Raw genomic sequence first — 17744 nt, 5'->3', positions numbered from 1 at the left:
CACCATCCCCTGGCTACCAGACCAGTGATTCTACCATGATTTTTATGGCAAGGGGACATAAAGTCGATGGCTGGCTTTGTGCGCTTACGGGGCAGCAGGGGCCTTGCATCCAACAGTGTGGGTGAGGTCTCCAGCCTCAGCTCCCAGGGTTCACCTGGAGCAGCACCCTTCACCCTGTGGCTCCTGGAAAGGGAGGCAGCCTCTGGCTGGAGAGGGAGGGCTGGGGTCAGGTACTTCTCAGGGCAGGGGAGGGCACAATAGCACAACCATGGGTTCTTCTCTCGTCAGCTGCCAGTCACCCTAAAGACGGGGACAAGGTCCAGCCAGCCATCTGGCAGAGGGACTTTACTGGGAGGTGTGTCTCACACTTTGTTCCCCACTCTGCAGAGCCGTAAGCGGGAGGGGAGGGTGAGGAAGAGGCCTGAAGGACCCGCCCCCCTCCACAGCCGTAGCCAGAGACCACAAAGAGGAGGCAGCGCCGGTAAGTTAGTGGCAGCTAAAACGCTCCCGGTGCATTTATTGGCCACACGAGGTGGTCGTCAAAAAACTCGTTAGAAGGTAATCGTGGTAACTAGTGTAGTAAACGCCCTGGAGGACGAGAAGTCCACCACAGTGAGCAAGGCACAAGAGGTCAGTGCAGGGCACCGGCCGGCCGCACACCGGGCGTGCAGGCCAAGGTCGGGCCCGGGAGGCCTGGGGCGGCCCCTCAGTGGAGCTGTGCGTCCAGCTCGTACTTCTCGCAGAACTTGTCGGTGAAGGGGATGCAGGTGAGGAACTCGCACCACTCGCAGCGCACGGGGTAGAAGTAGAAGAGCACCACCAGGCCGGCCAGGAGGCCCAGGAAGACCGCCTGGAAGACGACGATCTGACAGCGCTTGCGGTACAGGTCGAACTTGCCAAAGCTGATGTAGGGCAGGAAGGCGAAGGACAGGAAGAGGCCGCTGATGAAGCCCGAGATGTGTGCGAAGTTGTCGATCCAGGGGAGCAGCCCGAAGGTGAACAGGAAGAGGACCACCGCCGACAGCTTGAAGAAGGCTCGCCAGGGCCGCGCCAGGACCTGCCAGCTCTGGAAGAGCTCCACAAAGAGGCAGGCCAGGATCCCGAACTGGGAGCCGGCCGGGCCCACCTGGCAACAATGAGGGTGTCCATGAGCTGGTGAGGCCCAGCAGACCCTCCCCGGACCCAGAGCCCCGTCTCCCGTCCTGCCTCCGGGGGCTCACGTCAACACTGAGGAGCCAAAAGGAGATGTTCCCAGGCTGGACTGTGCGGGGACCCACGCTCCGTGCTGGACACGGAGCCAGTTGGGATGGGTCCCTGCCCTGGGGGCAGCCTTACCTCTGCCCGGTATGGCAGGAAGATGGCGCTGGCCAGGTTACCAGTGACCCCACTCAGCAGGTAGATGATGGCTATGCGGTGCCAGCCGGCCAGCTTCTCCAGGTCCCGCAGGACGGTCATCTGGAAGCAGACGGACACCAGGCAGTGCAGGATCCTGCAGGGAGGGCGGGGTGCGGCAGGGTCTCAGCGGGGAGACCACCCCTCCACCATCTGGCCAGCCACACCTAGAGTCCCTGGGGGCACCCACCCCACCTGGCACAGCTCAGCCCACATGGTATCACTTGCCCGGCGTGCAAGAAGAGGGAGAGCCACAGGCGGTAGAACTGGTCAGGCACCTCGGGGTTGAGGAAGGGCAGGAGCCCACACACGTCATCCATGCAGTGCACCTGTGCAGAGTGGCCTGTCAGCACCCACTGCAGCTGGGGCGACGGGAGGGACACTTGCCCTAGAGTCTTACCTGCGAGCACAGCGTGGCCTCCTCGTGGAAGTAGCCCCTCATGAAGTCACAGTACTCCCGAGACGTGATCTCACACCTGCGAGGCCAGGCCAGGGCTGAGAAGACTTGGAGGGGGGCAGCTGGGGCCGTTTCAGAACCTGGGGGGGGGGGGGGGCCCAGGGCAACGCAACCTCCCACCCCCGGATCGGCCATACACAAGCGCACCTACCTGCCCTTGGTTCCAATGCAGCACGGCCGGCCCGTGAGGACACAGTCCATGTGCGGGTGGTTGGTGTGGTTCCCGGCACTGTTTTTGGTGCAGATCTGGGTCACAAATGCGGGTGAGCTGGGTTAGGGCCTCCCCCAACCCTGGGCCCCACACTGTGCTTGGGGACTGGGGCAAAGATGCACAGGTCCTATGGTAGGAAACCGCCCTCCCGCCACACCCTGAGACTTAGAGAAGCCATCCGTCAGGTCGGAACAAGGTCATGTGCCTCCCGAGTGTCCCCTGGTCCTCTCGTTCTGGCTACCTGCTCAGAGGAGCAGGTGCTGGTAGCCAGACAGGCTGGGCAAAGGCCATGGGCACAGGATCTGAACATACAGGGTGGTCCCTGGATGGGGTCTCTGGCCTCACTGAGGGATGAGGTGTGGACTCCTCTCCCACATGATGGGGGTGACTCCCAAACAGCCCTTTACTCCAGCTCACCGGCCACTTGGTGATGTCATCTGGCCACTCATGGGGGTCCTCCGAGGAAGGCTCATCACACACTCTGCATGAACCAGTATGTGGTCAGATCCTTTATCTCCTTGGCACCCACACCTGTCCAGCTCCACAACAGGGGAGGCTATGCCTTCTCCCCCACACCCCACAGAGCTTGGACAAAGAGGCATCAAGACTGACCTGGGGTCCTGGTGGCAGACAGAGCCAAACTGCCTCTTGTGGCCGGCAAGGTCTGGGGCACTGGGATGCAAGGGCCACTTCACCCACACTGCCAGCGTGGACTGTGGGAGGACACAGTCGACCCCCAGTCAGAGCCCACCCCTTGACCAGTGCAGCCAACAGGAGACAGGAATCAAAACCAAAGCCACTGAGACTCTCACGCTAGCCCACAGCCCGTGGCACTGGAATTTCACTCCAGAAACATGCAAGCATGTGGGGGCACTGTTGAAAGGGGCTCAACAGAATTCCTAAGAGCTTCACAATTGAAACAACCCAAATGAGGAACTGGTACAAACTGTAGCACCTCCACGTACGAGGTGATAAAAGCCCGGATCGGGGGCTCGGTGGTACCCCTCCAACTCTTCATTCAGCTCCAGGTGGTGAGCTCCAGCCTGTGGCCAGGTCTGTGCTCAGCAGGGAGTCAGCTCTCCCCCCACCCTGTGTTGCCCTCACCAGCTTGTGCTCTCAATAAATCTTTTTTTAAATAACTTTTTTTTAACTTGAATCCTTGGTGGAGGGGGGGGGCGTCTCTTCTAATTGCATAGTGGAAAGAGTAAGGCAGCACCGCTTGTGTCAACATAAGACACGTGCACAAGAACAGGACTCGCATGCGCACAGAGGGCGCGCCCCAGTCCCAGACCAAATGAAGCTGCTGTCTGCGATGCACAAGCGGGAGGCAGGGCGCGCAGGGGAGCGGAGTGCCCTCACTGGTAAGCCCCAGAGCAACCACAAACCAGGGCGGGCGCACCCACCGAGCACTCCTCCTCCGATGTCTGCACGCAGCCGGACCGGTCGTTGCGCACACAGCAGGCCGAGTGCTTCTCCCGCTCCCGCGCAGCGCGGATGAAACTGTGCACCTGTGGGTCCTGGCGCATGCAGGGCGAGAACTTGGCGCCCAGGTGAATGAGCGCCTCCTGCGGGCGAGCGAGATGGGCAGTGGTGGACCTGATTCGGCCCACCCAGGGTCCCCACCCTCCGATGCCGACGAGGCCCTGCCCTCACCGAGCTGGGCCCGATCCAAAAGTTCTCCTGCTGCACGTACTTGACGTTCTCATAGACCCCGCGGTTCCGCAGCACCTGGAGGTGGGAGAGCTCACAGAGGCCGCCCGGGCACTCTCCTCCCCGACTGTGGCAGAGGGAGTGTGGGCCCAGACTGCAGACGCCCGGGCCAGGCCGGGAAGGGCGCCGCGCTCACCGAGTCCACGGTCTCGTGCTGCGAGAAGCCCACGGGCGCGATGCCATAGATGCACACCGCCAGGATGGTGACGAGCGAGTGCACGAAGGTGAGCCAGTAGGTGAAGAACGGCCTGCGCGGTGGGGCGGGGCAGAGCTTCAGGGGGGTGTGGGCGCGCCCCCGGCCCCCCGCTTTGCCTGCTTGAAGCTGCCCCCCCCCCCCCCCCCGCGCCCCCCCCCCCCCCCCGCGCGCGCCCGGCGCACCTGTGGTCGTCCATGTCCTCGATCTGCCGCTTGACGTAGCTGTCGATCCGCTTGCGGTAGGTGCGGTTGGTGAGCCGGCCCACCATGCCCAGCCCGTATGGCCGCTTCTCCCGGGCAAAGAACTTGCGCACCGGCATGGCGATACGCTGGCCCCGCCGCTGGCCCGCCGCACTCACCACCTCCTGCCGCAGCCGCACCTTCGGTTGCGGGGCCGCTGCACCCCCCTCCTTCTGCTTCCTCCAGCCTCTTTCCAGGGGCCTGGGGGGAAGGGGGATGTCACCTCCCGCCTTAGATGCCCGGCCTGCAGTGATCCCTCCCGGCAGGACCAGACTGACCTTCCCCCACCTCTCGCTCCCATCTAGCAGGGATGGTGCCATGGGGTCAACCAGTGTCCTCCTTACCCCAGAAAGCTTCGGAGCTCTTCTGGAGATGGAGAGGTGGAATTCGACCTATGATCTGACCTACCAACCTACCTACCTAAGGCTCCCCCATCACCCCTGGCGATCTACAAGCCTTAAGTACAACACCCGCCTCCTCCCTGCTGGGTTCTGTTCAGCCTAGGGCCTCCAGGGCCATTGCTGTCAGGCAGGTGGGCCACTGAGCCCTGGAGAGTGCCCCGCCCTGGGTCCCACAGCCACAGCCCACGAGAGTACTCCTTGCCTCAGGCCTCCAGGGTACCCATGTCCCAGGGCCCAGCTGCTCCTCACCACTCCCCCCCCAGCCCAGCAGCACTCACAGCATTAGGTGACTGCGCTCGAGCTCACTGCGGTCCAGGGCCCCACCCGTGAGGTCAGCCTGCTCCGTGGCCTTCTCCCAGTCCTTGAGTGCAGCCTCCGAAGGGGATTCGAACACCTCGTCCGGGTACGTGGACAGCTCCTCATGGAGGACTCCTTCCTGAGCAAACAGGGGCGATCAGGGCAGGACACGCAGACGGCGGGGTCGCAGGGATGTCCGTGTGCTCTTACCCGGGCAAAGAAGGACGTGTCCAGCTCGTCAGGGAAGTCCGCTGTGTCCTCCTCCAGGAAACTGGCAGGAGTAAAGCTTCGGCGCTGCACCCGGCGTAACGTGCCATCCCTAAGAGAGCGGCCCTGCCGGCAAGGAGGGGAGCGTGCAGCGTGTGGGCTGCCGGACCACCCCCACCCCCGGCTCCACACCCTAGGCCCCGCACCCACCTTCACCAGGGCCGCGGCTGCCCGGAAGCTCATCTTGGCCACTGATTCGCGCTTGCGTCGCCGCGGGAGCCGGCTGAAGCCCGAGCGGGAGCTGGAGAAGGAGCAGAGGGAAGCGGCACCCGGCGTGACAGGTGTGTGCGGGGTACTCAGGCCATCGGCCGTGTCATCCGCCACGCGGAAGGCCCGGCCCCGGGCCAGGGGGTCTATGATCTGGCAGACGGAAGGAGACGTAAGAGTCAAGGCCAGGGTCATCGCTACGGGGGTCCTTCCCCACCCCAGACCCCGCCGTGGAGAACACAGCTGCCACCCCTCCCGGTGGGTCAGTGGGTCCCTGGATGGCTGCGCAGGAACCCAAGAGGGTCCCCATCCTCACCTACAGTGCCTGTGCCCTGCTGTTCATCCCAAGATGGTCTCACACCCAGAGACGGGCCCCAGGGCACGATCCCAGGACCCCGTCCCCTAGCCTGGCTCCCGGTTCCCAGAGGGTATCCAAGGTGCCCTGCTGGCACCGTCTGAGCACCCTGCCCCACCAGGAGCTCTGAGGGATCCCCTCGGTTGCGGTGGGCACACAGCCCCAGCCCCAGGAGCTGCGCAAGAGGCTGCCTGGAGGCGGCAGTGGACGGGCATACCTTCTGCATGCCCAGCTGACACGGGCCCACATACAGTGGAGGGGGCGTCTCCGTGCTGGTCAGAGACACGTTGTCCTGGCTGGGCAGGTCGAGCTCCCGCATGACCTGGGGCTTCAGCTTTCCGTAGCGCTGGCTGCAGTGACGGATGCTCTTCCGCTGCCACTTCTGGGTGCTGTCGCTGTCCTTGCTCACCCCGAACCAGTCCGCGGTGCCCCTGCCACAGGAGGCTCTCAGCATGGGGAAGCCTCGGGGGCCCTCCTCACGGACACCCGCCCCGAGCCTCCCATCACACTGGGGCAGGCCTGGTGGGCTGGGCCTCACTGAGAGGGCAGTGGATTCCAGCCCCGGCCACCCCCTAAAAACTTAGCCAGCTCCAGGCTCCCGCCAGAACCGCAGACAGCAGGCCTCGCCCCATGAGTATGCTACACAGATCCTCAACCCGTGACAGAGAGGGACGTTTAGGGACAGACACCAAGTCCACAGGCGGCACGCAGAGCTCAGCCTGGAGCCAGGGAGCTTGGCCCCGGGCAGCAGCGTGACCTCAAACGCCCGAGAACTCAGACAGTGGGCACTGCAAGCCCAGGCAAGCCATCTGTCCCTCCAGGCCATGCAAGGAAAACCACTGCCAGCACCGACTGTTGAGGAACCCCAGGGAACACCAACAGCGCCGGCAGCCCCAAGAGATCACAAGCCATGCACGCCACCTGACGTCCGCACACTCATGCCCGGCCCCAGGTACCTGAGCAGGGACCGAGAAAGAGACCGGCGCTGCGGGAGAGCCCTGCAGGCAGCGGGGGGACCCAAGAGGGGCAGAGTGTGGACACGCCCGAAGCGCACCTGTCGGCTATCCGGGGACCAGAGCGTGGAGATAGGAGAGACAGAGAAGGAGAAAGCAAGTGCTGGAGGGGAGAGCAGCTGGTCCCCAGATCTACGAAGGAGGACAGGGTGACCCGGGGAACGAGATCAAGGAGAAAGCCAAGACAGGAGGAACCCTGGCTCTGTTCCCAGCCCCCGTGCCTGCAGGGGACGCAAGTGCCAAGCCCCAGCCCCCCAGCACCACTCCCCCCGGCCAGCAGAGCCGCCACACCAGGAGAATACCTGCGGATGGTCTGTGTGATGGACGTCTGGCGCTGCAGGACGGGCCGCCGGGGCTCACGGTGGGGCGAGGGGACACGGGCGGTCTCGGCGGGCATACTCACACTCCGCAGGAAAGCCTGACGTCTCAGGGGCTGGGCAGCGGGGTCGCAGTGAGGAGGCTGTACAGGGCACCCCCCCAGCCCCTGTCGGCCGGGGCCTACCTGGAAGAGGCCAGGCTCCTCCGCCGCTGGGGGCGCCACCGCCGGGATGTCCAGCCTCAGCCAGGGTGGCTTCTTGCGCTGCAGGCTGCTGGTGCTGTCCCTGCGGGCCTCGCTCATGGCGCTGGAGGGGCACGGCGGGCCTAGGGGGGCAGGGGGCATTCAGGAACGGTGCCCACAGACCTCCCAGGGTTTGCTGCACCCAGGGATGGTCCTGGAGCCCTTCTCTGAACTCCACGCCCCAAGAGACATCGCAGGGCATGAACGAGATCCTCAGACAACACGAATCCGTTCATTGATGAAAGACATTCATGACAAATATCTGAGCGTCCATTAAGAGCCACTCCCAGGAACTTAGGGATACACGGATGGAGAGACAAGGAAACAAGAAGGGACAAAATCCCAGCCTTCCTGGTGCACACCGTCCAAACATAACCCCTAAGTAAGCACGGGGAGTCTGGGTGCCTCAGTCGGTTAGGCGTCCTCCGACTCTGGCTTCCTGCTGGGGTAGTGACTTCAGGGTCGTGTGCCGAGCGTGGAGCCTGCTTCTCCCTCTCCCTCTGCTCTGCCCCACACATGCGCACGCTCGCTCTCTCTCAAGTGAATGAATAAAATCTTAAAAAAAAAAAATAATAACCTGTAAGTCAGTCAACACGCTATGTTAAAACGTGAGACATATGACAGGGAAAACAACATGTTAGGGTTCCCGGGCCACAGACGTCCTCCTGAAAAGGTGACATCCAGGTCCCACACCAGTCTGCATCTCAGCCCTGTCGGACCCAGACCTCACCCTAGAGCCCCGGTGCCATCTGCTGCAAGGACAAGAGACCCTGTGCACCCACCACAGGGGGCGTGACCCCTCCAGCTCCCGGAGGAGTGGCCACAGGGCTTCCACCAGTCTGGGAGATCCTGCCTGCTTCCCCAAGCCACCTGGGTGGGGGTGACGGCTGGGACCACCAGGGGGCGCCACGCGCCACGCACCACGGGACGGCCCCCCAGCCACGCCCCGCACCTCCCTGAGCACCTGAGACCCGGGCTGGAAAGCCCAGGGTCTGACTCTGTCCAGGGGATGGAGAGACAACGACCATAAGGCCGGGTCCCCTCCCATTACAGGAGGTCCCATTCAGGGCGGCTCTCCCAAAGAAGGACAGCAAGGTGTCTGGACACGGGGTCCAAAGCACAGTGTGGGGCGCAGACAGCAGGGGGGTGGAGACCCCAAAACTCCTCTGTCACATCCAAGAGCTTGGGAGCTGGACCAACTCTGACACTCAGGTTGGGGGAGGCGCCCGTGACTCGCGCTCAGGTCAGGATCTCAGGGTCCTGGGAGGGGGCCCGGTGGAGGCAGGCCCCGCACACAGCAGGGAGGCCGCATGTCCCTCCGCCCCTCCCCTCCCCCCACCGCCACGGCCACCGCCACCACCACCACCACCCCGCTCGCACGCTCTCTCTCACATAAATAAAATCTTAAAAAAAAAAAAAAAAAAAATTTGGGTTTGGGGCCCCACCCACGGATGCCTCTAGAAACAGCCTCCCTTCGCCTGCCTGAGGAGAGGTCCAGAACCCACCCCCCCCCCGCCCCGCCTTACAAACAGGCCAGCGGAGTCTCAGAGAACAGAGGCCTGCCTTCCCCGAGGTACAGGCCGCATGCTGGGGGTGCTCGTTCCCAGAGACGGGCCCGAGGGGCCGCCCCGCGGCTTCCGCGGCGCTTACACAGAACAGGGAAGCCAGGGGTCCGCTCAGAGCAACTCGCAGCTCTCCCTACCTGAGAGAGCAGAACCCCAACACAGACCAGGCGGGCATGGATCGCCAAGAACGGCCCCCCTCCCACCAGTGCTCAGCTCCTCCTGGCCCCAGACTGGCCACCAGGAGGCCCCAGGCCAAGCGCCAGGGGGCTGGCCTCTCCAGGAGCCTCCACAGACATTCCCAGCACCTCCCAGGAGTATGGACTGGTTCTCGACTTAGGAGTCCAAGGAACCCCGCCAGCTGACCGCTCCCAGCACCCCACACATCCAGGACCCTCCCAGCTCTGCTGCCCCCGCAGCCTCTCCCCACAGCCAGCTCTCTACCTCCGGCTCACGGCTCCCGCCATGCCTCACCCCTGCACAAAGCCTGGGTCAGAAGACTGGCCCCACCCCTGGCAGATGCTCCCAGCCCCGGATTCCCAGGCACAGCCCAGGGCACCGTCCACGTGTAGGCTGCACTGTTCCTACTGGGCCCACGGTGCCCAAGGCAGGCCTGGTCCGAGCCGCTGCTTGGGAAACACAGGGCCCGTCCTCAGGATCTAGAGTGATGAACAGTTCCCGAAAAAGACCCTTCAACTGGGTCTGGGAGGAGGAGCGGACCCCAGGACGAGGTCGGGGCAGGGACAGAACAAGGCAAGAATTGGGAAAAGGGTGGTGAGGTACACAGGGACACTCCCCACCCCTGCTAGGCTGGGCCTCCAGGCAGCCCCAAGAACACAAGGGCCATTGAGCTCACGAGGGAGGCACCCGATCCCTGTGCCCGTCTGCCCACATCTCCTGGTGCCCCTCACCTCCACCCAAGTCCTTCCTGTTCTAGGGGCAGTGGGGGGTGCTCTGTAACCCACAGGGGCCCCCATGCTTTGGGCTCCTGGTCTGCCCCACCCCTCTGTGCACAGTTCCCCATCTGGGCCTCAAGTGGGTGGGATTCACAAGGGGGGTGCCCCAGAATGGGCCCCAGCAGGAGGGGGCAGGCCCAGAGGACAAAGAGTGCCCACCCAAAGGAGACAGTGGCCCAGTGTCCGGGCCTCCCCCAGGAGCACAGTGGGCTCTTGTTCCCAGCCAACCCCTCTGGGGGGGATCCCAGAGGATCTCAGCATCTCTGCTCCACTGACCCCCTTCAGGGCCGGAAGAAACCGCAGCCCGGGGAGGGCCTGACAGCCCAGGGTCACACAGCATCTGAGTCAGGCTGACAACAGTCAAGGCTGCCCACCCAGAGCCCAGCCCCACCAGGAGACCCTGCACTGGGCGAGGAGACGTCAAGTAGAAAGTGTACACAGCGGCTTAGTAAATGCTACAAGTGGGGCCTAAGCCCAGCCAGGCGCATGAAACAGGGGCAGACATGACACCCAGACATCCTGGGCAGCACAGGAGAGGCGTGGGGCTCACGATGGACGAGAGACCGAGACCAGGCTGGGGGACGAGAGGGACCCACTGGGTCAGAGGACCACAAGGGCTGCTTTCCATGGACAGCCTCAGCGCAGAGGGCTGGGTGAACAGGGGCAGGTCCTACTGAAGCCTGTTCCTGCCCTGGGGATGAGAGGCTGGTGCAGGGGTTGGGTGGGGGCCGCGGGAAGGGGAGCCAGGAAGCCAGGGGAGAGCCTGGCCTGAGACACTGGGCACTCCCGCTCGTCTTCACCACATGCAACCCTCTGTAAGCCCCTCCACTTCCTCCTCTGAAAATGAGGGACCACAGCAGTGCCGGGCACACAGCGGGACCCAACAGCCAGGCTGGCCCCTGCCTGCTGGCTCCCAAGAACTCCCTGAGGGCAGCCAAAGGGGGGGCAAGGTGGGGGAGTGCAACGTCCCAAGAGCCTGTAGGACCGGAGCAGAAGCCATGGGAGGATCCTGGAGATGGGAGCCTGCAGAGATACCCAGTTTGGGAGGCCGTGACCAAGAGGCAGGAGGACACTGGCGGGGGGCGGGGGGGGGGGGGGGCGCAGGTATGCCCCGGCTCAGCTTAGACAGCGGCCAGAGCCACCATGAAACTGTGGGCAGCTGGAGGCCGGGTGGGCAGTGGGGATCGCCCAGCCCCAGGACAAGACCTGCCACACCCTGGCCATGCCCTGCAGGGGACCGCCCACCACCAAGGTCAGCAGCAGCAGTGGGCCCCACCCCAGGACACCCGCCCAGACCCGTCATGCCTCACCTGAGCGAGATCCCAGGAGGGGCCAAATCCTCCAGCCTCCACACCACAGCCCTGACCTCTGACCCTCACACTTCGGTTCCACCCCATCAAATGGATGCCTAACCCCAGAAATCCCCCGGAGCTCTCTCTGCCTCTTTGTCTTACGTATAAATGGCATAAATGCTGAAATTGGTCATGGTTGGGTCCTCAGTCCTCCTCAACCCTCCCAGACTTCACCGCTTGTCTGTGAAGGAAATGAGGTCCGACAGCAGCAGGGCAGGCCCAAGACCTCGCTGATGGCCCCACAGTGCCCCTCTGCCCATCCCCAAGGGGACCCATCAATCCCACCTTCCCTCGTCACCTATCACGGGACAGACATCACCCCAAACAGGTATGCAGAAGGCCAGTAACAGAACCGGAGGCTCCTGGCTCAGGCGGTCCCCTGAAGGCACAGGAATACCTAGAGATAATTACACTCAGGTTCCTCCCCAGGGATGGTGGTGCAGAGGGAGCTCAAGTCCCGGGGAGGGGTACCGCCCAAACCTGGGGGTCACTGACAGCCGGAACCAAAGTCCCTGACCCCACTGGCTGCGACAGTACCCGACAGGGCAAGCGCACCCCAAGGCTCAGAGAGGCTGCAGGGCCGGGCCCCGCATCCATCAGCAAGGGCGCAAGGGCGGAGTCTAGCTATGGCCAATTCTGGCTGCAACAGCCTGTGGCCTCGCTGGGGCTCTGGGGCTAGGGGAACCCTCCCTCAAGCTGCACAGGGACCAGTCTGCCTGGGTCAAGGGCAGGTGAGCAGCCAGGCCCCAGGTCAGCGCCCCCAGAAGTTCCCCCACGGACCTGACACCCTCGGGCTTAGCGACCTCCTCCCAGGATGGGCCAGCTCCTGGAGAGCACTGGAGAGGTCCCGGGAGGGGAAGGAAGCCAAGTCCTGGAGTCTGTTGTAAGAGCGGAAATGGCTTGTCATCAGCAGCCTGGCACACTGGCCTGAAACCTGGCTCCAACAGAGCCTGCTGACCTAACACAGCCCCTGGGAAGGGTTCTCTGTAGCCACCTTCCAGATAAGAACACAGAGGCCCTGAGAGGCCAGTCACCACCTGGTGACTCCAAAGGGGCTGGAAGCGTTGGACAGTGTCTGCCCAGGAGCTGGGGTCCAAGGGACCTGTGTGCCCGCCTAGCTGGCACTGGCCACAGCCCCCCAGGGGCGGGGGCATCCCATCTGGACCCCCAACTCCACCCTATCCCAACCCAGAGCCTCTCAGTTCAGGGAGGAGGGGTTCACCCTCCAACACACGCAACACACCCAACCCAGAAAACAGGCAGAAGCCAGGAACATGATCCTCGGACAGAAAGCGGATCCTGTCACAGACACCTAAGTCGGGGACCTGGAGCCGGAAGGGGAGCACCTCACATCCAGGGAAAAGAGCAACAGGTTATGCCCCGAGCCGGGGCCAGGAGCTGAGAAGACTCTGAGGGAGGTGCTGAAAGGCAGAGGACACCTAAGTGAGCACCTCTGAGCCAAGGCCCCCTGAGAACAGGAGTTCCCAAGGACAGCCACTGGGGTGGGACGCTAACCGGCACAAGGGACACGGTCCCGGCCATCCTCCAGCTCGGCCGCCCTCAGTCAGCCGGTCCACGCCTTGGGACACTGATCAGCTGCTTTGAAGGCTTGGGATGGGGCCTGGGGCCCAGAACCTTCCACGTGGGGCCACTGACTCCCGTGCCCACCTACTACCTCTGCCTGGTTCTCATGGAAAAGAGCCCAGCTGGCCCAGAACGGTCCCCCGGTGGCAGGGGGTGCAGCCCAGGGGGCTGCCCGGGGGGACCTCGTGGACCCCAGACAGCTGCTGGGTTCCTCTCCTTCCTCCTGATTTCTGGGGGCTCTCTAGAGGGCTGGGGCTGGCTTCAGGGAGGTGGGGAGAACCCAGCATCTAGCTGGGCCAAACCTGAAAAGCCAGTTTCATCCTCGAATCTTCTCCTTCAGGAAGTCCCAAGGTGGGGGGGGGAGTTCCCAGTCCAAGGCTACGGCCTCCAGATCCAGGCCCCGCCCACCCAGGCGGACACAGGGACACACAGCCCACGCTGCACAGAACGCACCCCGTCAGGAGCCAGCTGGGCCAGGGGCAGGCCGGGCTGCGAGACCCCCTGCCCAGGCCGCATCCAACCACAAACAGGCCCCCATTAGGCCTAGGCCCTCCCCCAGCGCCCGGAGCACCTGGGTCGGTCTCACCTGCCAATAGAAGGCCTGTTTCCAGGCACGCCCCCACGCCCCCCACCTCCGCTCCTCCTGGCCACTAAGCACAAGGTAGGGGGGTGTCCTGGGGAGCCGCTCCCAGGTCCCTGCAGTTCCGGGACTTACTGAGTGGGGAGACAGAGGCTGCGGAGCGGGACGGAGGGCCGGCCCCCGCCCCTCGCTCCCCAGCTCCGGCTACTGGTGCTGACAGTCTCCCAGACCCGGAGACGACGGCTGCGACGGGACGATCCGAGGAGTCCCACCCCCGGAGCCGCAGTTTCGGCTCGAAGCACCACCCACCGGCGGGGCCGCGGCGGAACTCGTCCGGGGAGGGGGGGCAGGGCGCAGCGCAGAGGGGCCCCGGGACGGCCCCGGGCCGCGAGCCCTACAGCTCGCGGGACCCTCAGCTGTTGCGAGGCGGCTGGAGCCGAGCTGTCCGGCCCGGTCAGGCCGCGCGGACGTGCTAATCCGGCCCTGGGCTATTTTTGCGGCGCGCCGGGCGAGGAATCCCGAGCCGGGCCGCCTCCGCGGGTGGCTCGGGAAGTCCGGGGAGGAAAGTCCGGACGCTCCGCGCCGGGACCCGCCCGATCCCGGGGCCGGACCCAGGCCTGGACCCCGCACCCGACCCGACTCCGGCCGCTGCCCGCGTCCCCGGCCGCGGCGGACGGAGCACGGGCCCCGCCCGGCCCGCGGAGCCTTGCGCCCCGCTCCCGCGCGCGCTCACTCACCGCCGCCGCCGGCCCCGGTTCGCGGGGGTCCTCGGGGGTCCTCGGAGGTCCTGAGGGCTCCGGGCAGGGGCTGCCGCCGCCGCCGCCGCCGCCGCCGCCGCCGGCCGGGAGGGCGCCCGCGCCGAGTCCCCGCCCGCGCGCCCGTCCGGCCCGCCCGCCCGGGAATGCCATGGAGCGAGGGGCGTGCGCGCCGGGGGCGGGCCCGGCCGGAGGGGGCGGCCGCGCTGACTCAGGGCTCAGGAATGCGAGCGGCCCGCCCGGCCCGAGTCACCTCCTCCGGGAAGGCCGCTGGGCTCTGCTCTCCGCTCGGTCTGCCCGCGGGGATAGCTGCGGCGGCGGGGCGGGGGGGGGGGGGGGGGCGGGGAGGGGGGCGGGTCTCGGGCTCCTTGGCCGCGGAGAGAGACCTCGTGGTCCCGCGGGAGTCCCGGGCTCCTCGCCTCTCCCGGGACTCCAGGGTGAGGCCAGACCTCATTCTGCCCTGACTTGTGCTTCAGAAAGGGGGAGGGGGCGGTGCGGGACAGTGTCCCTGCATTTCCTGCAAACCGAACTGCCGACCTCCTCCAAAGGCCACACGAAATCACATCCCCTACACTCAGCCAGCCTCATGGAAACGCACACTCACACACACAGCCCCCATGCTCTAAACCCTCACACCGACTCACATATCCACACACACACGACTTCATAGCCCCTTCCATCCAGTTACACACATGCACACAACCACTGTACACCCATTCGTGTGTTTACACACTGCCTCACAACAAAGGCAGGATCAGGGCAGTGGGCCCCTCCCCAGACCCCTGTGCCCCCCAGCAGGTGCTCCCAGGCCAGGCTGGGCCTACAGCCTTCTCTCTTCCACAGCCCGCTTCTCTGAAGGGAGCAGGACCTCCGTCCACTGTGGATGGTTCCCTCTTTCAGAGCCCCCAACCATGGGCTCAGCCCTGCACTCTCGGAGCTGGACACAAGATGATCCATCTGTTTGAGGCTGAGGTCCTGGTGGAACTTCCCAGCATCCCTGTCTCTCAACATCGCCAGAGTGTGTGGGACTGAACCACCCAGAGGAAGACCAGGGAAGCGGGGCGGGGACTGCCAATAGCAGGGCATAAGCAGGGCTGACCACCCAGACTTTCTCACAGTGGCCTCGCTTATGGCCCCGCAGAAAACAGAACTAGAACCATAGGTCCCCTAAGGACACTTTCACTGCTTCCCAGGGCACCTTGGGGCCCATGGGGCCCAGCACCTCAAGCCTCGCAGTACCTACAAACATGCCCCTTGCTGATCTGGGACCAGGTAGCACTGGCCTTCTCTGGGCAGAGCTGCAGCCACTGTCCACAAGTCATGTTGGGCCTGACTGCGCACAATACTGGGCTCTGGACCCACAGAAAACAACGCTGATGGCTTGAGGTGGCCACCAACTTCCTATTCCTAGCTGGCCCTGGAACCTGGGTGAGGGACAGGCACCCTGCTCATACTGTCCCTCACACCAGGGACCAAAGCGGTGCCTGCCCATACTGGGTCCTCTATGAACACAGGCACATCAACACAGTTCTTAGGGGGAGACAAGAAAAGCTTTGGAGGAGCTCCAGGACTCCTTCCCTGGGGCGTGGGGAAGGCGACTGCGGGTGGACTGGGGACGCCAGGCAAGAGGGAGGCCGCCCCGCCCTGATGCTCACGGCTCCTGTGGCCTACACGTGCCACTCCTCCCATGCCAGGCGCTCGGCCAGACAGGACCGTCTCTCCATACCAGGCATTCTCAGGCGTTCTCGACCCCTGCCAGGGAGAGGCAGGCCCCACCCATCGGGATGCCCAGACAGAGGCTGGCGGTGGTGTCATCTCTGGAGTCCAGGGCCTGGGCTCATATCCAAGGCCCTGGGCACCCGGTGCTGGCAGGTCCCCTCCGGCAGTGGCCGCTGCAAGGTGCCACCCAGACCCGCTCCATGACCCAGAGACTCACTCCCCGCTGCCCGGAGCATCAGCCCAGGCTGGCTTCCCGCTGAAACCCCCCTCCAAGGAGTCGCCTTCAGTTGACAAGAGACGCCTGAACAGAAGGCAGCCTCCCTCCCCAGGAAGGGTGGTCTGTGCCTTCAATGACAGGAAAACAGCCTCCCCTGTGTGTAATCAAGTCACCTCCCAAGGGTCCTCCTGGTCCCTGACTTCAAGTAGGATTCCCAGCAGGCTCTGTGACAAACCCTAGCCCCTCCTGGGTGTTCCTCCTAAGGTACAGCTCGGAAGACCCTGGCAGGCAAAGCCAGGAAGCCCCAGGTTCTCAGCCCACCCCAGCATCCTGAACAAGGACCTCAGAATCAAAGGACAGTGCAGGCAGGGGCCTCGACCCATGAGTGCTCAGGCCTGGCCTGGTCCACACGGACACACGTATTCATACACGTACGTCCTCCCTCAAGTCGGCCCCACTGCCCTCTGCTCTGGCAGAGCCCCTCCACGGAAAGCTAGCTCCAGTGCCTCTCCTTCCTCTTCCTCCCAGCCCTAGAGAAATGGAAATCCGCTGCAACCACCTAGCCTGTGGACAGCGAGGGGTGGATGGCTATCTGGGCCACCCCCTTGGTGGTGGACTTCACCATAGGACCTGAGGGGGTAAGATCCCAACCAAGGTGAGTGGCCATCAGCTATCCTGGAAGCTTCAGCTCAGCAGGCCATCCTGGGCTTTGGGCAACAGGGTGGACCCAGCACCAGCCCCTGGCTATTTGGGGAGGAGATGAATGCGGGCCAGGCCAGCCAGGGGTCTGAAGTCACCGACTATTTCCGAGGCAGCGGCCCCTCCCCGTGTCTCAGTGCACAGCAAGTGGTCCCCTAAGTACCTGGGCCCAAGGCTCAGCAGCACGGGCTACACAGCCCAGAAAGGGAGAGGGCCGTCCCCACACACCTCCTTTGGCTGCCCTCTCCACCCACAGAGGCTCTGACCCCCACGGGCCCCCTGCCGCAGGGCCCTCCGCCTTTGGACATGCAGCCCCCTGGGCTCAGACCCAACTCTCCCTTCCACCATGTCAGCGTCCCTGTTAGAGAAAAGGACAGAGACAGTGTACCGGTGCCCTGGAACAGTGCTGGTACCGAACTGTGGACTCTCAAGGCTTCGGTCACTGGTGGCCCTGGCACAGCAGGGCCCAGGGCAGCCCGCCCTGGCACTGCTCCCCTTCAAAGCAGGAAGGGTGTCCTCACCTCCGTCTCACACTGACATCCTCCAACACACCTCTCCAGGCCAGCAGCAGGGTACACTGAGGACCCAGGAGGCCATAGGCCCCTCCTCCCGCCGGGACCCCCTCCTCTTACCCCCGGCCAGCCACAGCCACAGCCACAGTGGGAACACTCGGCCCACCACTTCCAGCCCTCGGTGAAGCCTCAGACCAAGAGCCAGGAAATGGGGGCGGGGCAGAGTAGGGCCCACCCTGCAGAGGTTTCGCAAGCCCCCGCACTCTGGCTGGAACATCTGGACTCTGCGTCCCGGCGCCAGGTCTGTGCTCTGAGGCACTCGTTCCTCGTTCTCAAGGTGGGGATAACACACCCCTCCGGGAGCGAGTCGACTCCCCGTGATTTCTACAAGGACTCAGCACGCATTTGTGAAATCAGAACAAAAATTAGTACAAGCCGCACCCACCCTGCCCCAGCCCTCAGTAGGAGGACTCAGTTTCCCGCCGCCGCGGGGAGAGAGGAAGA

The 17744-nt window shown here is 64.4% G+C and overlaps 1 protein-coding gene across 9 annotated transcripts; it reads right to left on the bottom strand.

Moving 5' to 3' along the window:
- Window positions 1-480: 480 nt before the first annotated feature.
- On the bottom strand, window positions 481-14173 carry RHBDF1 (rhomboid 5 homolog 1). 9 transcript variants are annotated; one of them, XM_032327603.1, is made up of 17 exons: window positions 7248-7851; window positions 7048-7178; window positions 5950-6163; window positions 5321-5530; window positions 5114-5236; window positions 4885-5042; window positions 4149-4406; window positions 3907-4018; window positions 3714-3788; window positions 3464-3625; window positions 2673-2773; window positions 2478-2541; window positions 2001-2095; window positions 1793-1868; window positions 1621-1721; window positions 1336-1489; window positions 481-1126 (listed from the first exon to the last, which is right to left on the bottom strand). In XM_032327603.1, the coding sequence occupies exons 1-17, from the start codon at window positions 7404-7406 to the stop codon at window positions 707-709; spliced, it is 2613 nt and encodes an 870-aa protein (XP_032183494.1). In that variant the 5' UTR covers window positions 7407-7851; the 3' UTR covers window positions 481-706. The 9 variants fall into 9 exon arrangements, with proteins under 9 accessions (XP_032183494.1, XP_032183488.1, XP_032183489.1 ...); XM_032327597.1 differs by adding an exon at window positions 14076-14173 and having other exon boundaries at window positions 1588-1721; window positions 2001-2078; window positions 2478-2773; window positions 7048-7387; XM_032327598.1 differs by adding an exon at window positions 13474-13578 and having other exon boundaries at window positions 1588-1721; window positions 2001-2078; window positions 2478-2773; window positions 7048-7387.
- Between the last annotated feature and the right edge of the window lie 3571 nt (window positions 14174-17744).

The sequence above is a fragment of the Mustela erminea genome, chromosome 20 (assembly GCF_009829155.1).
Source record: "Mustela erminea isolate mMusErm1 chromosome 20, mMusErm1.Pri, whole genome shotgun sequence".
NCBI classification, from domain to species: Eukaryota; Metazoa; Chordata; class Mammalia; order Carnivora; family Mustelidae; genus Mustela; species Mustela erminea.
Note: the sequence above shows the minus strand (reverse complement) of the source record. Positions and strands in the feature narration are given on the sequence as shown.

Bases quoted from the DNA above. Each gene is read 5' to 3' on its own strand.
- RHBDF1 (XM_032327595.1), bottom strand. From the start codon at position 7,406: ATGCCCCCTGCCCCCCTAGGCCCGCCGTGCCCCTCCAGCGCCATGAGC. The intron at 6,164-7,047 runs GTATTCTCCTGG...CTCCTGTGGCAG, and splicing joins ATCACACAGACCATCCGCAG to GGGCACCGCGGACTGGTTCG. The intron at 4,407-4,884 runs GTGAGTGCTGCT...CCTTCCCCCCAG, and splicing joins GAGCGCAGTCACCTAATGCT to GCCCCTGGAAAGAGGCTGGA.